This window comes from Epinephelus lanceolatus, chromosome 1, assembly GCF_041903045.1.
Source record: "Epinephelus lanceolatus isolate andai-2023 chromosome 1, ASM4190304v1, whole genome shotgun sequence".
NCBI classification, from domain to species: Eukaryota; Metazoa; Chordata; class Actinopteri; order Perciformes; family Serranidae; genus Epinephelus; species Epinephelus lanceolatus.
Window position 1 is genome coordinate 32,549,769 of NC_135734.1, and position 26,367 is coordinate 32,576,135.

General features: G+C 41.8%; 2 protein-coding genes across 2 annotated transcripts in view; both read right to left on the reverse strand.

Moving 5' to 3' along the window:
• The window catches only part of iars1 (isoleucyl-tRNA synthetase 1), a 90,774-nt gene that overhangs the window by 37,220 nt on the left and 27,187 nt on the right, over window positions 1-26,367 (reverse strand). The window contains exons 12-18 of the mRNA XM_033626691.2: window positions 21,968-22,059; window positions 16,982-17,080; window positions 9,459-9,585; window positions 7,217-7,290; window positions 3,940-4,134; window positions 3,510-3,596; window positions 1,542-1,625 (exon numbers count right to left, since the gene is read on the reverse strand). Of these exons, the coding sequence (XP_033482582.1) occupies window positions 1,542-1,625; window positions 3,510-3,596; window positions 3,940-4,134; window positions 7,217-7,290; window positions 9,459-9,585; window positions 16,982-17,080; window positions 21,968-22,059 (758 nt within the window). The remainder of the gene's footprint in view (window positions 1-1,541; window positions 1,626-3,509; window positions 3,597-3,939; window positions 4,135-7,216; window positions 7,291-9,458; window positions 9,586-16,981; window positions 17,081-21,967; window positions 22,060-26,367) is intronic.
• Window positions 24,888-26,213, reverse strand: vimr1 (vimentin-related 1). The gene has a single exon (XM_033626692.2). The coding sequence runs from the start codon at window positions 26,116-26,118 to the stop codon at window positions 24,982-24,984; it is 1,137 nt and encodes a 378-aa protein (XP_033482583.1). The 5' UTR covers window positions 26,119-26,213; the 3' UTR covers window positions 24,888-24,981.

A 26,367-nucleotide genomic window follows, 5' to 3' on the forward strand; every position in this document is an offset into this window, starting at 1 on the left:
TAATGATAAAGATGTCCCAAGTGACTATTTGGGTCAGTCAGGGTTTATTTCAATATCAGCTACATAAAGCCTGATGCAACTGCATTCCTTTTAAAACTGTCAACCACTGAAGTCTGCGTTTGTCAGCTGTCCAATTGAGATCTGTTAAAAACCAGAACCAACACACATCCTTGCATGCAAGCAAACCATGCACAGCGTTATAAGGGAGTGAACCACATCATTTGTTGAAACTACATCTAGCAGATACAGACAGCATACATCAGCGAGCAAAGCAAGAAAAGCTGCTCTCGGCTTAAAAAAGGTCACTTTGTCATTTGTTTGACATTTAACAGGTACAACATGCCTCTAAAGTGCCGCTGTGGGTTGAAAGCAGCATTTGAACTTCAGTATGTTGCTCATGCAGATGCGTAGAGGCTGGTAAAATCCTGTTCAAAACTTCTTGCCTCAACAGTCTGAGGCAAACACGACTCTTTATATGGTCAACATAAAAACACTTATCAAAATCTGTTCAAGAAAAGCTGTAAGGCCGGCTGTATTTGCCTAAAGCAAAGCTATTCAGCTGTCAGATGAATCTGGATTGGATTAGCTTTACCAATTAGGCTAAATGTCCACCTTGAATATGTTCTGCACAAATTTCTGGGGCCAAAAACCTAATTTTACCAACAGCATCTCAGGGCTAAATAATCTCTTCTCTTCATTAAAGCCAAATAAAGACACCATCGACATGACAATGACAGATATTCAGAATAATCCACATCAATATAATAGTCTGTGGCAGGCATCGGCACACTGGGTTAGAGTGGTAAGAAAAGGTTTTGATGATGATTCTGGAAGCAAGCTAACATGATGCAACTTCATGAAATAGGCCCAGAGCAATTTTAATAGCAGAAGCTATTAAAGATACATTTGAAATAAAATGCAGAATAGACAGAACCATCAGTTGGTTAAATACTTTTGGGCACCTTAAAATGAGCCAACACACAGACAGACGGTTAACACTGACAATACTTAAACAAAAACAATCTTAATTTCAGTCTTTCACTAGTTCAGCTTCTAGCTAATTGGCAGCTATATATGGAGCTCACTTTACCTTAAAATATAATATACTGTATTGTGAGTAAGGTTTTAAGGCACAAAAGGGACATTTCGTAAATGGGAGCTTTAAAGGGAAACAGCCTGCATTCTCTCTTTATCTCTGCAGCTCACTCTTCATCCGTATATATGTGAGCATATGGCGCAACTGCATAGTGCTTTATTCATTAGGCCATATGGCCATGGCACTCTCACTGCTCAGGGCGAAGGAGCGAATGTATGAGGAGAAACGTGTGTCTGAATGTGTATGTACAGTATGCGTGAGAGTGTCTGAATCGTTTGTAGGACAAAGAACAAGCCTAGTTAAGAGTGGACAGCGATTCAAACCTTTTAAAGCCATGCCTGCTAATAACATACGGTAGGTTAACACACAGAACCGTGCCACCGGCACACAGGCATTCATGCTTCAGAAACACACACATTCATTCACATTCAAGCACAGAGCTGACCTGAGGGCATCGGCTCCATAGTTCTGCACTATCAGTCCTGGATCTGGGTAGTTCTTCTTGCGCTTGCTCATCTTCTGTCCATCGCTGCAGGAATGAGACAAGCAAAGGCATTAATGCACACACACACGCATGCATGCACAAAACTGTATGTTAGAAACCATGTACTTGGTATTCAAATTAGCCAAGTCCTTCCAGGTCAGCAGGCCTATGAGCACAGTACTGCATTTAGGCCCTGGGGCCAGGGACAAATAGCCCTATTGTAGAGCAGCTCTAAGCGCTAAATGTTACAGCGCACATACCACACTGATCATGAGAAGCAGCAGAAATACTAGGAGATGAATGGGCAGGTGAGGAAGGGAGGAGAAAATGAATATAAAAATAGTTGTAAAGAGGAGGGCAAACAGTGGATTAGTGGAGGGATAAAAGGCAAAATAATGTCTGAAGGAAATCACTCAGAAATGTGTTTGAAACTGACTGACAGGATGAAGTGCTGTATTTTTTTTTTACTGTCAACAAATCCCATTAAAGACAAAATCCAACACGGATAGTGGTATTGAGTACTGGCTGCGTATCCAAAGCCTGAATGGGAAATAGGCGAGTAACTAGAGAAACATTGTTGTTAGTGGTAAACGAATCAATCGGTTGACTGATTAATCAGGACGATTAATGCTAGTTTGACGTAATCGACATCGGCTGATGCCTGTGCTCATGATAATAAGGAATGTCTGAAACCGTGCGTTCATTTCTCAGTCCGTTCAAATGAGCTTTCAATCAGTTGTGAGCGAACATGTTTCATTTGCAGGGCTAAAATTCACTAAATGATTTGTTTACCAAATGTACACAGTGAACAGGAGTCTCGAGGATGGACAGTAACTGAGTCGCTTAAGCCCGCCCCTCTCCTACTGTAGGAAACAGCACAAAATATTTTACTTGTATATAAATGCCATAGATAAGTGAACCAAACTTAATTTTTCATCATAGGGTTTTTTTAAGTTGAGCTTTTTAATTACCTGTGGAGATTTATTATGTTGACACATTTTTCTTTATTCAAAGAAAGAGAGCAAAGGAAAACAGCTTTAAATAAATGTTCATTTTAGTTCAGCAATTTTGTGCCTTATTTGTTATCATTATAAAAATGTTGCATTTTGGCAGATGCATCGGCCACACTGCTTTCTAAATGTCAGCATCAGCAACTGAAACACCCACACTGATCGACCACTAATTGTTGCTATGGCTCGGACACTGCATAATAAAGATGGACGACATGACAGCTCCCAAAAAGTGAAGCCAGTAGTACAGGTCATAAACCCTGCCCCTTCATGTTAGCCACTAGGACATGGGCCAAATAAAAAAAATCAAAGTACATGTCAAATAACTTTTTCCCAAAGATGATTTCTGGCTCTTAAGGTAGTTCTTATCATACTGATGTATGTTCTAGTGTTTGTTTTTCTGACAAGTTTGGTTTTAAGTAGTTATTTGATGCTATAAGAGGAGTTGGCATCATGTCGGTGAAAATTCTCAGTCACCCAGGTCATGGTAATCATAAGTGCTATATCGTAGGCAACCGGACTTGCTTGAGTTTCTTGAAGATGTTTCGCCTCTCATCCAAGAGGCTTGGAGTTGGCGTCATGATTGACAGTTGTGTGTGCCAAATCAGATTCATGACGCTACTCGCAATTGGTCAGACAGATGTATGGGTGGAAACTTGATACCGTGGAGATCTCTAATGTGCACACTTAGTCTCCAAATGATGTCATCAGTGCAAGATAGCGGCAACCCTATGCAGGATATTTTGGCTTCACTTTTGTGCGGTGGGAGAAAGTGGAGATGCGCTGTCCATTCTGCTATATGGTTTTCTATTTGATAACACATATATAATAACAACAGCGTTATTCTTAAATGAAAAGGAATTTTAAAAGCAAATCAAAGATGAGGAGGAGGGGTTTGTTAATAAGTCAAAGGACTCACCTGGCGAGTACCAATCCGTTGACGATGACATTCTTGAAGGGTGGTTTGCCAAACAGTGCTGTGGAGAGCACCAAGAGCGTGTAGAACCTATAGTAGAAAAAAAAAAGTATAGTACACAAGGTCACACTAACAGGCAGGACTGAAACATTACAATTCATTTCTTCTATGAGGTAGGTCTGGGGAAAAACTAATTTACTTAACTAATCTATCCATTTTATTCAGTCATTTGCTGTGATTTGATACTTTTCCATTTAGTTAAAAAATTATCAAGTCTTTGAGGAGCTCATCTGCCTGATTTTATCTGTATCCATCCATTCATGCTCTGCTCTGCTCTTGTCAGTTCCCTCTATGAACTCAGCAGGGAAGGTCTCAATGTCTCTGTTCCTCATCTGTCAGCCTCTTTCTGTCTATCCATTCATCCACAGCTTACCATCCCCTCGTCTGGTCGATGCCTTCGGCGATGAAGTCTGCTGGGAACGTGTCCTCAAACTCCTTCCTGTTTTCAAAGGGGTAGTGGGCCTGGGCGTAGGGCATGCTGCCGCTCTCAAACCAGCAGTCAAACACCTCCGTGACCCTCCGCAGCACGCCCTTACCACACCGTGACGGGATGGTGATACTGTCGATGCTGTGCAGATAAAGCGTAAACAGAAGGATGGAAAGAAAGACGAAGGAGGTAGAACTGTTGAGACTAATAGCAGCAATAACAATTTTAATCAGTTTGGTTTTATTTTAGGTTTTATCGTGGCCACAGGGAACTTTTTAAACATTTGTACACTATGTGGTTGATCCATGGCTCTATAGGCTTTTTGGCTGCAGTACAGAACAACGATTTTCTAATCTTTCACCACTGGGAGCGAGGTTTAAGAAAAGAACAGTGGTGCTAACGTTGTGCTGACACCCACCAGAATAAGCTCTGTTATTGCTTTGGGTCATAAGTTTCAGACACAAGGATATGGATTAATTTACTCCATATACCGACTCAGATTCAGCCCATGAACAAAATCATTGTTTCTTCAGTGAAGTTACATAAACTGAGGAAAACAGGATGAACCTGGCTGCAGTAGGTACAAAATGTCAGCGTGTATGAGCTGCCTATTAAATCTAGATTAAATTCATATGTATGCAAAGTTCCCTTAGTTGTACAGATCCTTCTACACTTTGTAAACAGAGATGTATGAAAAATACAATGTACATTTGAGTGCAAAAGCTTGTCAAGCCATATAAGGGCATTAACCTCCAAAGATCATGAACGCTACCTAAACAAATTCACTTTGACAAATGTTGACCAGCTTTCAAGTCCATGTGCTATTCTGCATAGCAAAAGACAAAGACACAAAACCACCATGTATAAGGACTGGGTTATAAATAACAAAACCAGAAAACTAATGTTAGGTCCTCACAGGGAATTAGGGTTGTAGCAATACAGAGGTATTGAGGTATACCGTGGTATGACTTAGTAATGCGCATGATTAAACGACTCAACGATTAAACGTCCGCCCCCTCACTAGTCAGCACCAGAAATATTAGTCAGTTAAACCAATTAGTGTTTTATTCATGTACAAAGCCGCTTAACTGTCATGTAGCCGCCTGCCACTAGTGGGTGCTACAGAGCCGTCAGACAGCAGTCCCCCTCTCTACGGTAATGCACAAGTAGACTGGAGTTTTAAAACAGCACGGTGGGAAATTGGAGAGATGTCCTCTTGCAAAATGAGCGCGATTTGGCAGAACTTTGATCTAAAACATTAATTGTGGTAACTTATGAAATTGGGCAGTGTAGATTATACAAACAGATGAGTTATGTATTTAAAATTGATTTAAGTAAAACTGAGGGCTTTTACAAGGTCATAGAGTGGGTTGTTCGATCCCTGGCTACGCCATTATGCATGTCGAAGTACCCTTGGGCAAGATACTGAACCCCAAATTGCTCCTGGTGGCTGTGTGAATGGTTACTGAGTAGTAGGTGGCACCTTGTATGGTAGCCTCGGCCACCAGTGTGTGAATATGTGAGTGAATGGGTGAATGTGACTGTATAAATAGCGCTTTGAGTGGTCGGAAGACTAGAAAAGCGCTATACAAGAGCAGTCCATTTACCATTTACCATCTCCATGATCTTTCGGTGCTTTTAACAGCTGCTGTCACTAGGAGCAACCATTTAACTGAGTCACCAGTTCACATGGTCACTCTACACTCTTGGCTATTTCTGTGGATTCAATATGGATAATGGAGGAAATCCACACAGTCATGTAACTGTTTTTTTTTTTGTCTGAATGCTGTTGGTTATGTCATTAGTAGTCGTGGCTTTCCTGGGCAACAAGGGGAGGGGGTGGTAAGGAATGAGGTGGTTATGCTGTGCTTGTTTTTTTCTGTTTTATATTTTATTCCCCATCTTTTATTCTGCCTTATATATACTGATTTGGTTCATCATGTAAATGGGGGAGGGGAATGTGGGTTGGTTGAAGGAGAACAAGGGAAAAAGGGGTGACTGTGGTATTAAACTCTGTCTTTTGTAATTTGTTTAGCTGCAATGGTGCTCACCCTCCCTTACACTAATATCAACTGATAAACCTTCCACCTAAACACCTGTTGCTCTGAAACATTCGTGATCTTGTCAGAAATCCGTAGAAGATGAGTCCGCTGTAATATCGATCCTAACATACGCAACAACCAATCATTTTGATACTGCTAACAGTTTCAATTCCATGTTTAAAGCTTGCTAACTCGTCTGGATGGCTGGGGCAAAACACCACTTCTGTTGCAAACTTGCGTGCTCATTTTTTTGATGATGGCAGCTGTAAGAGTGTCTATTCTGGGAAAATTACCACAAAAACAACAACTAAATATTCACATCACATATCCACAGGAAGGTGATAAAGCCCATTTACTTTCTCTTCTCCTCCAGCAACAACGTGCTACACATTTCTAGAATTATTAGCACTCAGGCCTATAAACTGCAGATTACCCCTTTAGTAATTAATCTGCTGTTTGCCACTAAAGCTGCTCTGCTGCAGCATTCTGCTGCTCTAAAGAGCTCTGCTCCTGGGCCTATTGAGGAGAGGAGAGGAGAGGAGAGTGTTAAGCAGGAATTTTCCAAACAGAAGTGCACTGCTGAGTACATTTTGAGTAGTTTAATACGTCATTTTGTGGTGTGTTATTAAGATTTTTGCTAAAATGTTCGCACTGAGGGCAGAGCCATTATCTCTGGGAGCTGGCCACTTCAAACCAGTGATGCAACTGTCTGCCATTTAGTTAATAGAGACACATCATCTGTATTTAGTAAAGTTCAAACCACTGTACACTTTTCAAACCCTGTTTTAAACATCTGATAAACTTCTGCAGAGATAATTAGTTATTCTTTAATTAGATTACTTTATTTTATTCCTCTACTGGTAAAATCATTTTCATTACTTTTCCAGACCTGCTCAGGCACACTGTAAACACACAGCCCAAATACAGGAGCAGAACAAAGATGACCTCGTTCTCCCTCATCAATTAAAGATGCCCAACCCCATGAAAGTGATTAAAGGTAATTAGCGGATGAAGAGCGGAAGGGTAAAGTGATCTGTGTTCCACGGCACACGTCGGGTTCAGACAGACAGGTCACTTTAGAGAGACAGCGGGCTGACACACATATGAGCACAGACACCATATCATAAATGTATCATCACATGTACATGGTTGATAACCACTGTCTTTGATCAGTGACTCACTTCTCTCGATGCAGATCAGTTACTTTGACTCCGGACAGTTCCTCCAGTTCAGCCATGGACCCTATACACACCACCTGATGGACACGCACACACACAGCACACAAACACACACAGTACAGTTTGAGTGAGCAACACATTCAGAGTTACAAATCTCCTGAGTGCATAAATCAACAATTACTGCTGAAATGATAAGTTGCTTAGCCTCTCCGTCATCGCTCCTCTTTCTTTCTTGTTCTTTGCTAGAAAATTTCCTATATTTACAGAGTACATGTCAGCAACTACAAGGTCTTTATACATAATCATGGTCTCATAACACTTTGGGGATGAGCTGAGAGGTGTAAGCTGCAGTACTGATGTGCTGGGTCAGATCAAATGAAGAACCCCCCCCCCCCCCCCCCCCAAAAAAAGGGTGTTTTTATCTGTGCCTGAAAAAAACTTCACAGTTTTAGAGTGAATATTCCTTTGAAACTTTTTAAATGTGAGGATTTGCTGTTTTTCTCTCTTTTCCATCATTGGACTGTTGGTCAAATAAAAAGCCATTTGAAAACATCACATCACCTTTCTGTTCCACATCTGACATTTTATCAACAACAAATCAATAACATTGCAGCCTGTATCAAGATGACTGGTTGATGTTAAGTGTTTATGTTGGCTAAAATTGGTAACAGATGAACAGTTTTCCATGTAATGCTTGGCAAGAGGCAGAGCATATTTCAAATTTAAAAACTATTTCTTTAAACTCACAGGAACTGAAGCAAATTGTACCCGAATTACCATCAGTGCTAACCCTCTTCTCTTCTATAATCCTGATATAAATCATCACAATACAGCACAACTTAAAAGTAGGCCTACTTCAACACACTTCCCGAGTAACTTTACCTTACAAAGTATGGTAAAGTGTGTTATCTGGTCTCCTCAGAGAGTTAACCTGTAGGCTGTGCTCCAGTTTTACCACAGTGCCAGGTATCATGGCCCAGATACAGCCTGATACACCGCCGTCATATACAAAGGAAGACGGAATAAAAGAAACATATCCAGAAAAGACAGGAACAGAGAGAGCATCAGAGAAGAAGAAGAAACAATACTGAGAGAGAGAAATCATACCGCCACACAGAGAGAAACACACACACTTGGACAGACACACTCGCTTACAGCTTTAGTGTTGGGTGTGTGATTTGCCGCTGAGGGGTGTGTGAAAGAGGCACCAGGGAGCGTGAGTGTTCTGGAAACAGTCACAATGCTATTTCCAGCAAGCAGGTCGCTGGCTGTCCCTCTTTCAGCCAGGGGACCAACACTTCATTTTTCAAACGCTCAAACAACCCAATTCTGACATCTCTATTGAGTTCAGTCTACTTCACACGGTCAGCCCGGTTTGGCAACGAACATCCGTAACCAGATCAACATTTATACAGTTTGGCTGGCTTCTCCACTGTCTTCTTTTTCATTCATTTTCCTCCTACCTCTTTTCATCTCTTTTTCCTCCCCATTCTCGTGCATTTCACTTCCTCATTTTCAACCCGGGCTAATTTATTCCGTCCCCTCTCCCTCCCCTCATTTTCCGTGTCTTCCTTCCTTTCCTCCCCCCGATCGCTGTTTGTCTTGCAGACCTTTTGAAGTCGCCTTAACTGGCATGAAGAGAAACCAAACACATTTTGGTTCGTGTTTATTTGCTGTTTACATTAATGAATCATTCATGTGTTGAGTTTACGGAGGCACTCGGTAATGGTGCCTGAGGGGAGCTGACTCTGACTCGCAGCACGGAGTCACGCTACACTCTGGTTTGACACCATGGTCACCTCACTCTGCCGTGCCAGAGAGTCTCTCCTACACAAGCCCCCACACACATGAAAAAGGGCCAGATATGCTAAATTATGTGAGTGTCAAAAAGAGGTCAGCGAGAAGAAATTTCCACCCTGCCAATTTATGAGAGGAGTTGGATTTCTGTTCCCTCGCAGCGGACCAATCTTCCTTTGGAGAGACACAAGACATTTTTCCCCCCAAAACTCATTTCTATGGTAAATAAAAGTGAGAGTTATGGAGAGTTCAACTTTTCAATTATGCCCTCTCATGCTTAGCCCAGATTGATTTGTGAGCGCTGCCAACCCAGAGAAAAGACTAACTGTCTTGGTATTTGGTCATGACACAGACAAATTGTATGATCTCTGCAGAGCACAAGGACACATTAGAGGCATTAAGTACTCTATTAAAACATAACAAGTGTGCATTTGTGTCTTTTCCTGACCTCCTCAAAGTCATCGCTGACCCATAGAGGGATTGGGGTGCCCCAGTAGCGGTTCCTGGAAATCGCCCAGTCTCGTGCGTCTCTCAGCCAGTTTCCGAAACGCTTCTCACGCACAAACTCTGGAACCCTGCAGAGAAAGAGAGATTATGGTGTGTAACATGATTTTAACCAAGAAGATTTTTCAAGGATGGTAGGATGGTGGTCTACTTCGGCTTGAGATGACACAACAAGAACACTGCGGTCATTTTTAAACCTCATTTAACAGCCTTTTACAACCACCACTTCTAGAAACCATTTAATCAGGCTTTCTTCAGGGTTCATCAAGTTAAATCTGAGACTTTTAAAGACCTTTTCAGCACCACGTAGAATCCAATTTAACAGTCATACAGTCCAAAGTGTGAAAATAAAATAGCAAACCAGCAGGGACAATATGGCCAAGAATTATTTACTAACAAGCAGTATATAACAATTCCTAATTACATTAACACAACCTGGATTAGGATAAGCAGCATAACTGGATACATGGGCAGTGACAGATGAGTTAACCAACTGAAAATGATTTATTCATTTGGGTTCACTGAGTTGCTTGAAATCAGATTTATGTTATCATTTATCATTTAATCTTTAGAATTTTGCTTGATTTACGTTGCTTATTTTATGTTTGCTTATTGACTCTTTGTTGCTTGTTTGTTTACTTTTCTAGATTACTTGACGTATGTGTTTGCTTATTATGTTTATTGAGGTGAGATTCCTTATAAGCCCTGGAGGGTTTCTTAAATCTCACCTGCACAACTTGTTCTTCTGTTTTTGTGGTATTTCTGGTGCTTTGTTTTGTGCAAATAAAACTTTAAACTGGTTGCAACATTATCTGAAGCTTCAAGAGTTGGTTTCATTGGATATGTTGAGAGGGCTTTCATATCAGAGACCTGGGCCTCAGATCCAAGTAGACTTGGCCCTAAAGTCCAGTTTGTTTGATTAGTGTGAACTATAGACTGTATAAAATAAGCTGCGATGACATCATCCATTAGTCTGTGGACTTTTATTTCTGCTGTAAGGTTGATCATTTTAACATGGGGGGGGGGTCTATGAGGAATGACTTGCTTCTGGAGCCAGCCTCAAGTGCCCATTTGAGGTAGCGCAGTTTTTGGGCATTGGCTTCATTTTTCAGCCCTGGAGGTTCCCGTTGGTGTGAACACTGTGTACTGTCCCTGGGCACAGTAAGCTGATCCCTGTCTCAGTCCACTTGAAAAGAAGTCTCGAGTACCGCTGTGTACTCTGGTAAGATACAGATTAGGCGTGAACACCAACTGCACCAATACATGGAAGTGGTTGGCTATTTAACGCAACTACAAGAAGTTTCAGCAGATTCTAAAACTGTCTCAATTTAATACTGATGCCTCTATATCACATGGCAGCTCAGCTCGCCATGGACAGAACCAGATGCAGCAGGAGGCGGAGAGCTCTGCAGCCAACAGCAGCGGCTTCTCCCCAACCAGGAGAAGATCTTGGCCTCACTGTCCTGCCAGTCCAAGCTGATGACGGACCCCGGGGCAGCAGCGTCCGTTCGGCCGCCCTTTTCTATACTGTAGCACACCAAAAATGTCACGCAGATGATGACGCAAGTGTACTCGGGTACAAAACATTACTAACGTGAAAGCTAAGCAGTGGGAGAGTGAAGAGGGGAAGCATCGTACTCCTTCAAATTCAAAAGACTTGGAAGCGTGTATATCTAGCTGTAGATGTTTTGAGTGTTGAAGTATGTTTTGATATCTTAAAACGTTGTAATTTGTTATTGTTTTCATTTTTGAATTGTTTTATAAGTTTGTTTTAAAACTGCAGCTGTGTCATTTGTGCTGGTGGCTGTCTTCGCCAGAACACTCTTGAAAAAGAGATCTTAAATCTTAATGAGTCTTTTACTCCGAGTGAAATAAAAGTTAATTAAATTTGTTATTTTAAATCTACACTTGCCCACATGAGACGATGAGCTTCTTAGCTACTGTTTCTGGTTAATAGTGACAGTGTTCGCTACAAGTCTGAAACTAAAAAGATTATACAGCCTCCTGCGCTCACATTCCACTGTCAAAACAATCCCACTTACAGTTTATGAGTGTGTAATGTTTGCAAACAGCCCACAATCACATACAAAACCGTATTGTAACTAACCTTACTGCCTACGGCAAGCAAGAGAAAATATTTTTTTGAATTCAATTTAAGATTTTTGAAATACCTTTCAAGGCTTTATTTTAAATCCAATGCTTTTTAAGACATTAAATAACCTGCCCGTTAATTGTGCAATACATATTCTCAAAATAAGACAAGCATTGTTAAAATGTCCATTATCATTCCCTTTTCCTAGTGAGCTGGCTCATTTTGCTCGTCTTCCTCATTTTAGCCCTAAAAATAAACTGCTCTGCTCTCTTTATGAAGCTCAACTGCAAAGGTTAACATTCCCTTCAAGGCATCCTCCTCCTCTGCACCCCTTTTCTACTCTCCCTTTTTCCTGTTTCGCCTCGACCGATTTCGAGCTTTAATCCACTATCTCGCAATCTCTTCCTCTCATTTTTTTCTGTCCCCCCTCTCTGGCTGTGCCAGGCCGTGTTACTTGGGAGAACAGAGCAGGGGGGGTATAAATCGTCGTCAGGATCCACACGCTAAGCAACGAGTTCATCAATTCCCATTTGTAGGAGGCATTTCTATTTAGGCCCCTAATATATCAATTTAATGATTTTTTTTTTCCTCCTGCTGCTGCTGCTGCTCACCAGCCCCCCTCAAACACTCCTCCACCCCTCGCCCTCCCACTCCTGCTTCATGCTAAATGTAGAATTTAAAGTGTGCTGTCTTGTGCTTGAGATGCACAGAAGAGCCATTTAACATGTACAGGCTTCTATTGTAAGTCAGAGACGCTAGGGATGGATACAAGAGGGAGACGGAGGGACAGAGGTTGTGGTCAGGACCGATTGAGCATGTGCATGATGGAAAAATAGGTAAGGAGGATGAGAAAAACAGAGGGAAGGAAAAAAAAAGAGGACAACGTGCAACTTGTCGGGCAACTGCCTGTTCTCTAAACGCCTCCTCTTAAACAGTGACTGTCCAATCATGGCTTAGTAACCGTGGTTATGCACAACTGGTCTGTCGAGCTTTGGATTAATCCACATGTTGAAGCAGCGTGCATGGGACTGTAGTGACAGTGACACCCTTACCATGAGGAGTTTGGTCGCTGGTTTCTTTTTTTCAACCTGCACTAATATACTGGTTTAAGTTTTGTTTTGCCTGCTTTGATGGTAACTGCAAATGCTAAAGGGACAGTTCACCCCAAAATAAAAAATGCATATTTCTCCCCTTACCTGTAGTGATGTTAATCAATCTAGATTATTTTAGTGTGAGCTGCTGAGTGTTGGAGATATCAGTTGTAGAGATGTCTGCCTTCTCTAGATAATACACAGATCTTGTTCGGAGCAGTTTATGTAGGAACAATTTGTTTTCTCTATCAAACTACACCAGCCAACCTTATTATCCTGTAGAAAAAAGCATGCATCTATTCATGGAAGAGAGGCTCGTGCTCATGACAGTGTGAAATGTAAAAAATTAAAGGTGTCCTGAGCTTTAACGTTAGCTAACTCAGGGGTGCTAGGTGAGCTAGCAGTAGATGCATGCTTCCTTCTGTGTGGTGATTCTGTTGGCTGGTGTAGACTGGTAAAGAGAAAATAGTTCCTACATGAAACTGCTCACAACAAGGTCTGTGGATTATCTTGAGTAACCAGGTCATGATTTCTGAGGAGAGACACTGCTGTTGAGTTTTTCAGATGCATTTTTTTGCATAATTGTTGTATAATTGTCTAGAGTTGGTTCGTGTTCTCACGGCAGCATTTACAAGCGGACCAGATCAAATGCTTGTGCGAGAAACCTGCTCTTGATTGGTCAGAATTTCCATGTGGGAAAAATCCAGGAAGTAAACAAAACGTTGAAGAAGAGTACACTTGCAAGATAAATGTGACACTTTCTTATGTAACAATGGAGGGACAACTACGCAGGTTGATGTTAGCGCTGGTCATCGTGGACTATATTGCTGTCATTGTTCATTTTAGTCAAACCATACGGTTTGAAAATGAGGCGCGGCTCCAACTAGAAAATAATGTTTTGATGCATTGGATGTGCTGAATGTGCATATCAATGTGTCATGTGACTGCAGTTGGTTCGGATCAAGGTCGAAACACGTTCTCACCACAAACGAACCACACCACAGTTTGTCTGTAACCGGACCTAGACCACCTCTGCAAGAAGGTCTCAGTCCAATTGTTTTAGTGCACCCAAGTGCGATTGCTGTGTTCACACCTGCCCAAAGGAACCGCACTTAGGGAGCAAATGAACTTGAGCTCGATTGAACAAAACTAAACAGGGCAGGTGTGAAAGCACCCTAAGCTCCACAAGCCAAGTGCCATCTAGTACCATTATATTTGAGAGAAGGCAGACAGCTCTACAGCTATCTCAGCTATAACAGTCAACAACTCATAACAAAACAATCTAGACTGATAGATAGCACTACAGGTAAGAGAAAAAATACGTATTTTTTTTTTTATTTTGGGGTGAACTGTTCCTTTGACATGTCTGGCTAACTCGCTTTCTCAAATCTGCTGGCGTCATTGTCATTGTTATTTCACCTGACAGAACTGACAGATGCCGAATAGAAATGAAAAGCCTGCTTTTGTCTACCACTGTCTGAAAGCGAGAACCCATTGTTTCAGAAATTACTCAGAATATCAATGTGGCTTGGCAAACAGTTGGGTTTAAATCAAAGAGACAGACAAAAAGAAAAAGAAAAGAAATGTCATGTCTGATTCGTGCCTAATTCAACCTGAGTCATTCTAGGACCAGTCACTCAACTCCACATTTTCTCCTCACTTATGGTCGAGAAACTATGTTCTGAAATCAGGTGCCAGTGACTGAGCGTCTTGCACCTTGAGCCGCAAAAGAGACCAGTTCCCCTTGAAAGTGCTCGTTAATTCACTCCTTAATTTATTCAGACAGACAGACATCTAGAGAAATCAGTCTGAACTTACTCAATATATACTTTGCCTGAGTCTGCCCACTGCACCATTTGAGGTAAGACATAAAATGAACAAATCATTCTGAGAATATTTAACCAGCAATTTGCTTTCTGAAGGATTCTTTTAAGTCTCTCATCAGCTAACAGCAGCTTCATATAGGAGGTATTGAGCTTTTCAAGGATTCTACTTTTTTCAAGATGCTGATGAGCAGGCAACCCTCATCGACAGACAGACTCGAGTATAAAAGTGGAGTGTAATCAAAGAGAAAAAACCCTTCTTTTACCAAAATCAAATGATTAAGGTTGGAGAATAGGCTTAATTAGAGAGCTGCTTAAGAGCATTACCCTCAGTGTGCAGCCACACAGACACAGGGAGGAAAGCAGAACCGCTAAATTTATCATTAAAAATTATAATGAATTTACAGTGATTCTTCAAACACACAGTCAATATAAATGTTTCATCATGTCTACAGATATCTTAAATTTCTAGGACTGAAACGATTCCTCGAGAAGCTCGAGCAGCTCACTATTTACAGCGCATTGTGTTTTGCAAGCATTAGTATTACTGTGGCACAACGCACTTACGCTGTGGACAGGTGGCATGAAGAACACACCTATAAACAGATGATCTGATTAGATGGTGTGGATTGCAAAAAGGAGGAAGAGAGAAAAAATAACAAGGGGCGAAGAGAAAGGCAAGAAAAAAACAACAGAACGTGACCCAACACAAGGTAACGTTACCATTTAGCAGAAATTAAAATGATTGCTAGTTGAGATGAAGGCCCGTCGGCACATTTGCAAATCCTAGGATAGTGAGAAATAATCCGCCCTAGTTCTCACTTCCTTCATTGGTTGGATTGTTTAGGTTAAGGTTAGAGGAGTGGGACTAGTTAGGGTAAGAGTAATAATGTCAGGGTAAGCCATTCAGAGGCAGAGTAAGGCGGGTCATTCCTTTGTGATCCTAGGATTCTCAAATTCATGGGCTGTTAAGAACGCACGTTAATTATGGTGAATTATGCCAATTTTCAACCAGCTCTGTGTCGTTGCAACGTGGACGGTAATGTTAAATGCAAGTAAACAATGCTCAGCCTCTCTCTGAGCTGCCAGCACCTGGAGCTCCCTGTCACTCTGCCTACAAAAGTCCACCAGATGATGCCAAACCCGGGGACCCCCGCAGGCGCATGAGCAGGGAGCTCATCTGCGCATACTACAGTGACACAAAGCTGGTTGAAAAATGGTAAAGTTTCCCTTTTAAGAGCGTAAATCAATATGGTGGCTGGTTAGGACTTCATAAACTGACTGCAGCATTTGATTTTCTGTGTTTATTTTCTTGCGCAAAGCTGAGCTAGCTTGGGGACACAACGACAGAAAATAAAATGCTACAGTCAATTTGTGAATGCCTGAGTTCATTCATGTTATTATTATGACAGTCACTCGCACAGATACACACCTACTCCCTTACAGTGATACATAAAATACCCCAAAAAGCAAAATATTAGGTGGTGTAAGTAGCAATGGAGCCCAATTACTGTGTGCAATTTAAGCAATAAAAAAAAGAGAAAAACAGTAATTTCCCTTACGAGACCTGTCTTATTTTCTCTCTAGTATATTTACTATTGCCCTTAATGAAGCAAAGGTATGTCTCACTCGATTACTCTTATTATTGATAGACTACTCAGTAAAACAGTTGATTACTACATTTTTTTTGTGTTCCATTCTAGAGCTGAAACAATTAGTCAATTAATCGATTAGGAATTTGATCAGCAACTGCTTTTTTTGTTTTTTTTTAAAGTAAAATGTTTAAATTCAGAATCATACTCTATAACAAACTGTAAATGACTTTAACATACATAGGGACATGGTACAACACTTGTGCTCCTCAGATAAGCAATACAGCCTTTACAGTAGTGTGTGCGTTTGTGCCGGTCTCTGTGTACATGTGTGTCTGTGCGTCTTCACCTTCCTAGCGGCTAGTCATTCATCTCAGTTTGACAGTCCCATTACCAGAGGCAGCTACTGTGGCTCAGAAAAGAGCACTGGGAGCACCAGGGGTAATACCACTTAGCAATGCTATCATGCTGACGCTTACTTTTGCTCCACGTTCTGCCTTTAAAATTAGCATCATCACGCTAATGTCTTCTATAAAACATCAGTCCCGTGTGCATCATAATACTGTGCTTTGATGAGGATTTTAACCCTACTTAATGACAGACAGAGAAAATGTCCTGTAACACCTTGCAGATTCAATCCCATATCTTCACATTTAAGATTGATACACAGCTGTCCTGCCAAGACCGGCCCATGACTGCAATGAACAACTTGATATCGTCCTGCAGAATCGCAACTGCAACTGTTTTGGGATTGTGACTGCTGTCTGTCCTGGCTTGAAGTATTTCAGACCACATGGTGCTCATTGCTGTCAGTTCACTCTGTCACTTAGCAGCAAGATAGTTACCACCTGTCGCAGAAAACAGCTTACCAGTAGCATTTGCTGTTGTTGTCCAGTAGTTTCTCCACCATGTGCTCCACTCGAACAAACCAGCTGGGGACGGCTTTGTAGATCAGGGGCGTGTCAGATCTAAAAGTCAATAAGCACATAACATAAAACATGAGGATGTAACATTCTGATTTTAAAAAGGTAAGACATAATAATTAAGCCAGTTTACATTTTCATTCATTGCACTTCCCCATGTCATCCAGTACACAGCTAGCGGACAGTGGACCATCTGCTCTGAGCATCCCAGCCAGAAACAAAATATGAATGTTGTTGGTTTGGCTTTCCTGATCTGCCCGCCATTAACATGAGAGGCAGTGGCATTTAGAGTTTATGAGGGCGAAGATATGAGATTTTCACGGTACGATAAGCATCTTAGAAAATATTTTTTGATGGAAGAATGTCTCCCTTTTGAAAACTAAAATAAAGGTGAAATTCTCCGTCTAGCTGCTTGTTTCCCCCAATATCGTAGATAAGCAAATGTTCACAGTCACCGATAATCTTCAACTTTCATATCATGGTTTACCTTGAAACTGGTATACCGCTGCAACCTTATAATCAGGTCAGTGAAAACACAGATACTTCACATACATTTTCCCCTCAGCAGCACGGAAGATTTATACAAACACCACAGTTTCAAGATCAGTGTCACTAATTCAGTATCTGATCAAATGTCTCCCCATCTGCTCCTGAGATATGTTGAAATATGGCCAGAAAAGTGTTTTTACAGGACATGATGATGTCACAGTGAAGCTGATCTTTGACCTTTTGGATATAAAATGTCAGTGCATCATTGTTCTAGCCTATCAGACATTTGTGTCAAATTTTGTCAGAATTAGCAGATGAATACTTAAGTTGTCGCCAAAGACATGTTTTGTGGGGTCACAGTGACCTTGACCTTTGACCTTCAACCACCAAATTCTAATCTGGTCATCCTTGAGTCCAAGTGGACATTTGTGCCAAGTTTGAGAAAATTCCCTCAAGGCCCTCTTGAGATATAATGCTCACAAGAATGAGATAGATGCAAGGTCACAGTGACCTTGACCTATGACCACCAAATCAGTTTATCCATGTTCGCAATTACTTTCTAATTTTACAGCACAACCTTCGAAATAAAATATCATAACTTCCCATTTTGAGACTTATTGAGATTGATTTAAGACATTTTAGTGCATAGCAGCCTTAAAATGAAATAAATGCCCTTTCAGACTTTTTAAGGGTCCACAGGAGCCCTGTTTTCAGTAGTTTGCCATAAAATGTAGAGACAGTCATGGTGCCCAGGGAATGAACCACGATGAGTTCCGTGAGCCCCTCAGTCTTTCCCTCGCACCACCACGAGGTTGAGATTTGTGGTTTTCGGCAAAACATTTCAATAATGGATTTTGATCAAACTTGGTACTCACCTTCATGTATCAGCTGTCGCATGTGTTACTGATAGGTACTGATTAGGAACGTCCATTGGTGAACATGTATTAACAGTATACCTGCTAAAAATCTTCAGTGTCAGCACTGTCGTTGTGATCATGTTAACATATAGCTCAAAGCTCCTCTGTGCCAAAGTACATCCTCACAGAGCTGTGGACTCCATCTTGACAGAAAAATGTTCTTTCTCAATCCACAGAACAGCAGAGAAAAATATGAGCCAAGTCACATTAAGCTGAAAGTTGTGTTCTGAACGTACATGTAAATCATTATTTTTACTTTCGTAATTCTTTAAACTCATTTGACTCTTTGCTGCCTCACATGTTTAAGTAATGTTCTGCTTTTTCATCTCCACCACCAATTTGTGGTTTGAGGATCCAAGTTTTGTCCAAAGCACATTTCTCTCCAGTTCTACCTTACAGGTGCTGAGTAGTTAATCACACAACTGTTTCATCTCTACAAGCCCGTGTCTCTTTGTGGCTTAAAGAGCACATCTCTGCATATTTACTGGGTTAATTAATCCTGCTCAGGTCAGGCTGCAGCTGCTCTAAGCGAGACAGTGATTTAGCTCAAAAAGAAAGTTTGTGTGTGTGTGTATGTGTGTGTGCACCTACATGTGCCTATTAGTTATGATGTGATAATGTGGTACGTTCAGAAGTAACAGTATGTGTGTGTTGCCATACTGACATTGGCTGTGAGTTGATCCTGTGCAGAGACCACAAAACCTCAACTGACATCCTGATGCTCCTGAGGGAAACGTGAGCACAGAGGACTTCAAACCTTTACTTTTTCCACCGTACTGAATGCTAAACTGTACATTATGTCTCCTTACACTAATGAGGCTGACCGTATTGAAGTAGCAAATGTAATATTTAATAAAATAACTTAACTAACCCTGATCGAAAGCAGGTGGGTTTAGTCTATAACCGCTGTTGTAAAGGGTTCAAAGTGGAGGACTCACTGGCAAATTCACAAAAAATGGATTGCAGCCACTGATCACACCATGACTTGTGCACCACTTGCAACCACCATCTTCCCCATCTCAAGGACTCAAATTTTCCACCTGACCAAATATAGACTAAATCACAAGGTTAACAAAATCTTTCAGGTAGAGACCATCGTGTCACATTCATAAAATCAAAGGCCCTGAGCAGACGCTATCTCAAAGGGTTCATTTTTAGTCTATCTAAAAAAATAAAAATCATGTCCGTTTAAGTGTACGCTGTATTTTTACAAATATTTTCACCGTTTCAGCTTGCTGTCAGACAGCTCTTTCTACAGAGGATCTGATGTGTTTATCTCAAAGCTGCCAGACTCCACTGACAAAAACAGTAGGGATGCACCGAAATGAAAATTTGTGGCCGAAGCCGAAGCCGAATAATATTAAACGCTTGGCCGAATACCGAGTACCGAATACCGAATATCGTCGTTTAGTTTTTCATTAGTTTTTGCAGATGAACCCCCTCCAGATTGGCCCGGCTGTTCAGGTACTTCTGGGCAGTCATGACACCAAGAAGAGGATATTATTGGAGCCGACTTATCAGTCGCCGGTAAGCCGATGGCCGCCGTATTTGACAGGAATACATTACTGTCTGTGTCTGTGACCCCCGTTCAACCCACAATCGGTGGGATTCGCCTTTCGTTTCTGCTGGTGGTTGAAATCTGTAGGCTGCTCGCACAGCGTGCTGAATGATTTAAGCCTATTTTGCTTGCTCAAAACTATTTTTAGTCGCAAATGCGAGTGCAGTGATGGGCGGATCGCCACACTGCTGACATTTTACTCCGCACGTCACGGCACGCTGTTTGATTGCGTTATCAAAACATGCCGCTATTATTCGGCCTTGCTTTTAACTTATTCCACCGAATACCGAATGTGTGTTTTTTTGCAATATTCGGCCGAATATATTCGGTTACCGAATATATTCGGCCGAATATATTCGGTTACCGAATATTCGGTGCATCCCTAAAAAACAGTAATTTTACTTTGTAGAACAAGAAGTTGCTGGTCTACCACTGCCTCAATCATTTAGTGTGTAAACAGAGAAAATATTCTCAATATATCATACTTGTAGTGTTGCACGGTATACTGGTACCAACGGTAGACCGCGGTACTAAAACACCACGGTACATATGATACCATAATGTTGGAGTACTGTAGTACCACGGTACCTCACGGCACCACTACTGTGGGATAAGTTCAAAGTCCACTCGCAAGAGGGTGAGTGTCCATGCGCCGTCCAATAATGGTGCATGCTGGCCACCTGGCACTCAATATGCTGCTGCAGTGGTTTGTTTTCCAGTGACATTTCAGGTATTAGCTGAGCTACTGAGTATCTTTGAGCAGTGAAAGTTATTATTTATTTCTTTTGACTTGCAGGCTAGATTTGCTTATATATGCTACAGTAATTTGTTTTCCACAGAGCTCTACGGTGCGAGCATTTTACTCGCATTTGCGACTAAAATAGTTTAGTGCAAGCAAAAGAAGTCATTCAGGAGCACACTGTGCGAGTGCAGATTTCAACCAGCAGCAGAAACAAAAGGCGAATCCTGCCAGTTGTGGGTTGAACAGGGGTCACAGACAGGAATACGGCAGAGCACTATGACCTCCACAACATAATGGTTTATTGGCGACCGAGAAGCCCAGCTCCAGGTCCAATAATTTCCTCTTTGTGGTGTCATGACTGCCCAGAAGTACCTGAACAGCCGAGCCGTGGTGCCACAAAGGTACGTGACGTGTCAGAGGAGAAACGAGCCGTTCACATTTCTCTGTGGCAAGTAACGGTCCACAAACCTCACCGCACTTAAGGGACTGTTCTTAACTTATCAGAGGAGGGGGGTTGATTTTTATTTTATTTATTTATTTTATTTTGATCCCCCCCATGTTAATCACTTATTGATGCTGTTTTCGAAATATGAATAAGTCAATAAGTAATTTATTCCATTGAAATATCATTGATGTATTATAGAAAAGTGATTTATCTTTTTATAAATGACAAAAGGCACATCTGCCTCATTTTCGCTGTGGTATCGTGATACTACTCAGAACCGTGATATTTTCACTGGTATCGTACCGTGGGTCCCAATTTTGGTACCATGACAACACTACATACTTGCACCAACAATGACTTCTTTTTTAGATGGGACTGTTTTAGGTAGCTCGGCAGACTTTACTGTGGCACCCCTCCACAGAAGTACATGGTTGAAAGTCTCCAAAAAGACACTGCAGTTCAACACAGTCTTAGGTTGCCCTGAGCGAGTGTTAATGTTGAGCCCTGTGACAGGAAAAAAAATGCTTCGGTAGACACACAGTGCTACCAGGTAGGGTGCACTCAGTGTGCTATGGCCAATTTAGTTAACCTAGAGATAAGTGCAGACATTTTTCCCAATCGACCAATAGATTGGTTGAAGAACAGGTAGAATTTCAGTACCAAGATTTTCTTTGGTTGATTACAGCCCTATTGTGAAATCACCCATCAGATTGAAGCTGTGAGTTGGAAGGAGCCACTCTAACTTGACAGAGGTAATGTTTGAACTCTGTACATGTCTCACCTCCAACAGAAGGGGTAACTATGTTTGTAAGTGCTGGAATTGACGAGGCGACCCTTCTCCTTCAGCCACTTGATGATGTTCTTGTCAGCATCCTGTAAAAGAAAAACAAAAAAGACATGATTTACAACATGCAGCTTTAAAGAGAAACAAAAGACCAGGCTCAAAAGCTGCGTCTCACTGTCCTCTGTGGTTAAAGTTTCCCTGTGTTTGGGTGTCGTCAGGAGTGTGCACCTGTAACTACACCAAACTGTGATGTCATAGTTTATTCACACACTGGAGCACACCTGTACATCACCGCTGCAAGGTGAGAGGTTGAAGCACAGGAAGTCAGCAAAAACAAGATTTTCAGCTGCTGTTAACTTGTTTAAATATGAAAGAGGAGGTGATTTGGGGCTGATACTAAAAGCCTAAGTAAAAACCAGATAATGAAAGCACATTTGCAACCCAAGCTTTTTTTAAATTAGGCATTCTGGCTCTTCTGCATCTCACCATTTTTCTTCTCACTTTCTATTAATGGACGCACTAACAAGCTGTCCTTTCCACAAGTGGACCCTTTTTACTGGAACCAGCAGAGAACAGATTCTTCATGCAGCAAATCTTTAAAAATACAATTAGTTTTTCTTATCCTGTCTTTTTTCTTTTTGTCCATTGCTGGTTACATTCTCTCTACTTAATGTTAAGATAATATTTATTACAAGTTCTGCCAAAACAGTATTTAAAACTGCAGAGGTTAAAAAAACTTATGGATGATTCCACACATTTGTGCATCTTAGAATATATTAAATTGCATCTTTTGTATTATACAGATAAACTATTATGTGTACAAGCCAGTGATTCCCATATACATAATCTAAAAAAGCAACCTTTAATAAGATGTTTACCCAGCAACTGACCAATTTTCATGTATTTATACATGATTTATTTCTTGTATTTTACAAAGTAACTGTAGCACTACTGTGCATCACTGGCAGTGTGTTCCATCAGCTATGGCTAGAGTACGACGACACATTTGTCCTACCCTTTCTTTATCACAAGGTCAACATTTTCTTAATATTACATTTTCTCCTTCAGGTAGGGAAAGCTCTGGATCATTGAACGCATCATGGTTTTATGATTCCCTTTAAGAAAAAAAACAAGGTCACACAGCCAAGATCCTGGTCTGCTTATTCAGGTATGATAAATACCACCAAACACGTGGGGAGAAACTGTCCCAGCTCAATGTTTATGGCAAACAATCTAATATGCAATCAGCCCTGTGCCTTATCACGCACTATTTCATCTCCCTCTAACCAAGCTCACGGTGCAATTCACGGGAAGCTCATAAATATGACTTTTCAGCAAGGTGTTGGTCGTGACCTCTTTGTAGAGTGGGGGGGTTTTAAACTTTCTCAGCCAGGAGTAAATTTTGTTATGCCCTGACCCGGGCTCATTAAAACATGAAAGAACACCTGTGATGTGGAGATTTATTGGAACTTTGCCTGAAACCAATTGAGAGAAATTCACCATCTGGCCGATTGAGTATAAACAAGGGTTACTCGATATGTTTACTCGATTACTCACACACGCTTGTGACTACTTTAGAATCTCTTTGTCACAAAGCATAATTAATCAGCAGAGTCTCTGCTTCCAAAACATTTTTCTCTTGTGTTATAATTTGAACCGCCCCAGCTAAACTACCAGACGCAGGCTGCCTGCTGTGGAAAAAACAGCAACTTCAGGCTGGATTCACACAGCTACTTTATTCCTCAGAGGCACATTCAGAATTTAGAATTTATTTACAGGATAAAGCAAAATACTGAACTAATTGTAATTTACTGGGCCCGACTCGGTAAGAACTGCTTTTCAGCACATTTCCTGTTTTGTAGGTTAAATTAAGGAAAGGAGAAGGTAGAGAGACAGAATGAGAGCAGACGGAGAAATAAGTTAGTAAAAAGAGAGAACAAGTATACCAGTAAGAAAAGGCACATCATTAGAGAGAACAACAGGAAACTCACAGGAGAAAGGAAAAAAGATTGATGCATTGTTTTGTATGCACTCACTTCAATCTTTATTAAGGAACAGTTGGTCAACATTAGTGTGAATAGTCAATAGTTGTGTCGTGTCAGAACATTTAAAATCAGGGGGCTACTTTAAACATCAGTCAAAATACTAATGACATCTGCTTTATTTGGGCTGAGATGTAGCACATCACAGCTGGACACAAGTATTTTTTGTAAAGGAGGACAGATCCCACAGTTGGATCCAGAGAAGCAGCAGATGTAGCAAAGGGGAATGACAGAAATGGCCAGAGAGGTATAACAGTGGGATTTATTTGGAAAAGTGCTGCAAGGGTGTTGCACCAAAAGTCATAATGGAAAATGGTATAACTAAGGCGACCTGAGGGCCATACAGCAGGAACCAGGGGGGGTACTGGAGGCAACAGGGTAGAGCTGGTTAGGAAAAAGGAAGGACAGGAGGCTTGTTTTTTGGAAAATGATGTAAAATTTGAAGTATTAAGGACTGGGAGGAACTGGGAGGCAGGCAGACAATGTAAGCAAGAACATAAGAGTAATGGGAAGAGGGGCTGGGTATCAAACTTCAATACCACTTGGGTACCAAAAGATGTTGCCGAAATTGTCAAGTACAGAAAGATGGCATCAAAAGTTTGGTCAGATCTGTAGTCTTGTTTACTCATTTTTTTGTTGCTCAGATTTTACCTGATTTGAATCAAAATTTTGGGAAAGCTGGACAGTCTTTTTTGTGGGATGTACGCCTGCAAGCCAGCGCCTGACTAGCACAAGCATGTATATTCCCTCAGTTTACTCAATCAAACTCATCAAAGCAACATGTTTTAACTCAGATCTCAAATCAGCACTGGTAATTATCAGACAACAGCCAGTCCGTGGAGTGAGGAGGGTAAAACAGGGGAGGAACAGGTAAGATAGGGAATAAACTTTTTAACTATAATGAGCTGATCTCTCTGCTGGTCTTCTCCGTGGCTGCTTCAGACTTGCAGCTCCTCTCATCCCAGATATTTAGGCATCATTGGCAATTCCAAGCCTACTCTCCTCCCCCTCCAGCAGCTTCCTGTAGGTAGCAATCTCCGCATCCAGCTTGAGCTTAATGTGCAGCAGTTCCTGGTAGTCTTGGAGATACTTGGTCATCTCTAGTTTGGTTTCGCAGAGCTGGGCCTCCAACTGAGCGATGACACCCTCGAGGCTCCCCACCTTATCCATGTGGGACATCTCCATGTCCTCCAGCTGCTGCTCCAGGGATGCGTTGCGAGCCCTCATCCCATCGATCTGGTTCTGCAGCTCTGTAACTTGGTTGTGGAAGGTCGTGATCTCGTCTTTCATGGCCTTCATTTGCTCCTCGTGCTTGCCAGCATGCTCTTTGAGGGTGTCAAACTTGCTCTTGTACCACTTCTCTGCTTCCTTGACGTTGCGAGCAGCGACAGATTCTATCTCTGCACGCATGGTGCGCAGATAAGCAGCCAGGTCAGGGCGATCGCCATCCAGCTCTGCAGAAATCTTTGAGTCCTCAATCTGCTTCATGAGGTCTGCCACCTCTTCATCATGCAGCTTCTTGAGGAACTCTATCTCGGCCACCAGTTGCTCTATACGCTTCTCCAGCTCAGCCTTCTGCAGCGTGGCGTTGTCAACATCCTGGCGAAACTCACTCAGGATCATCTCTGCCTCTTCTTTGAGCGCCAGCTCCTCCTCCAGCCTTAGTCTCCACACCTCAACCTCTTCTTCAATGTAGCCTCGCTCGATATCGGCTGCTCCCTTCTCATTAGTCAGGGCCTCAATCAGCTCCCGCACCTCTTTAAACTTGAGCTCATATTCTTCTCCGATGCCTGCGGGGCCTCCTTTGTAGCGGCCCTGCAGTGCAGCCAGTTCAGCCTGAAGAGCAGCATTCCTCTGCTCTAGTGCCTGGACCTTCTCGATGTAACCTGCAAACTTGACGTTGAGTTCCTGCATCTCCTCTTTCTCGTTGGCATGTTGCTGGTGTATCTCTGTGCCCAACTCCACGGCAGTGCTGCGATAAACGGCGCGTCCACGGCTGTCATATGAGGATCCACGGCACCGGGAAGGTGACGGGCTCTGAACCCTTACTCTGCCGCTGGAGCCGCTAACCTGCAGGCTCTTCTGGGTGTAAGATGCCGCTCTCATGTTGTGTAAAATACAGGGTTTATTTTCAGTTTACAGAGGAACAGCTGCTCTCTCGGCTTCTCTTCGTGTAGCCCGCAACGCGACTGACACTCCCTCAGATCACCCCTGAGTTTTTATGCAGCAATAAAGAATGTCTCAGACAGCCATGAAACTCACGCTTGGTTTTAACATATTTCAAAAGCGGATTATGACAGGCTCTCAGAGACCTGTGGCTGCATGCTCTTTATTAGCTAACGCTGTATTGTTACT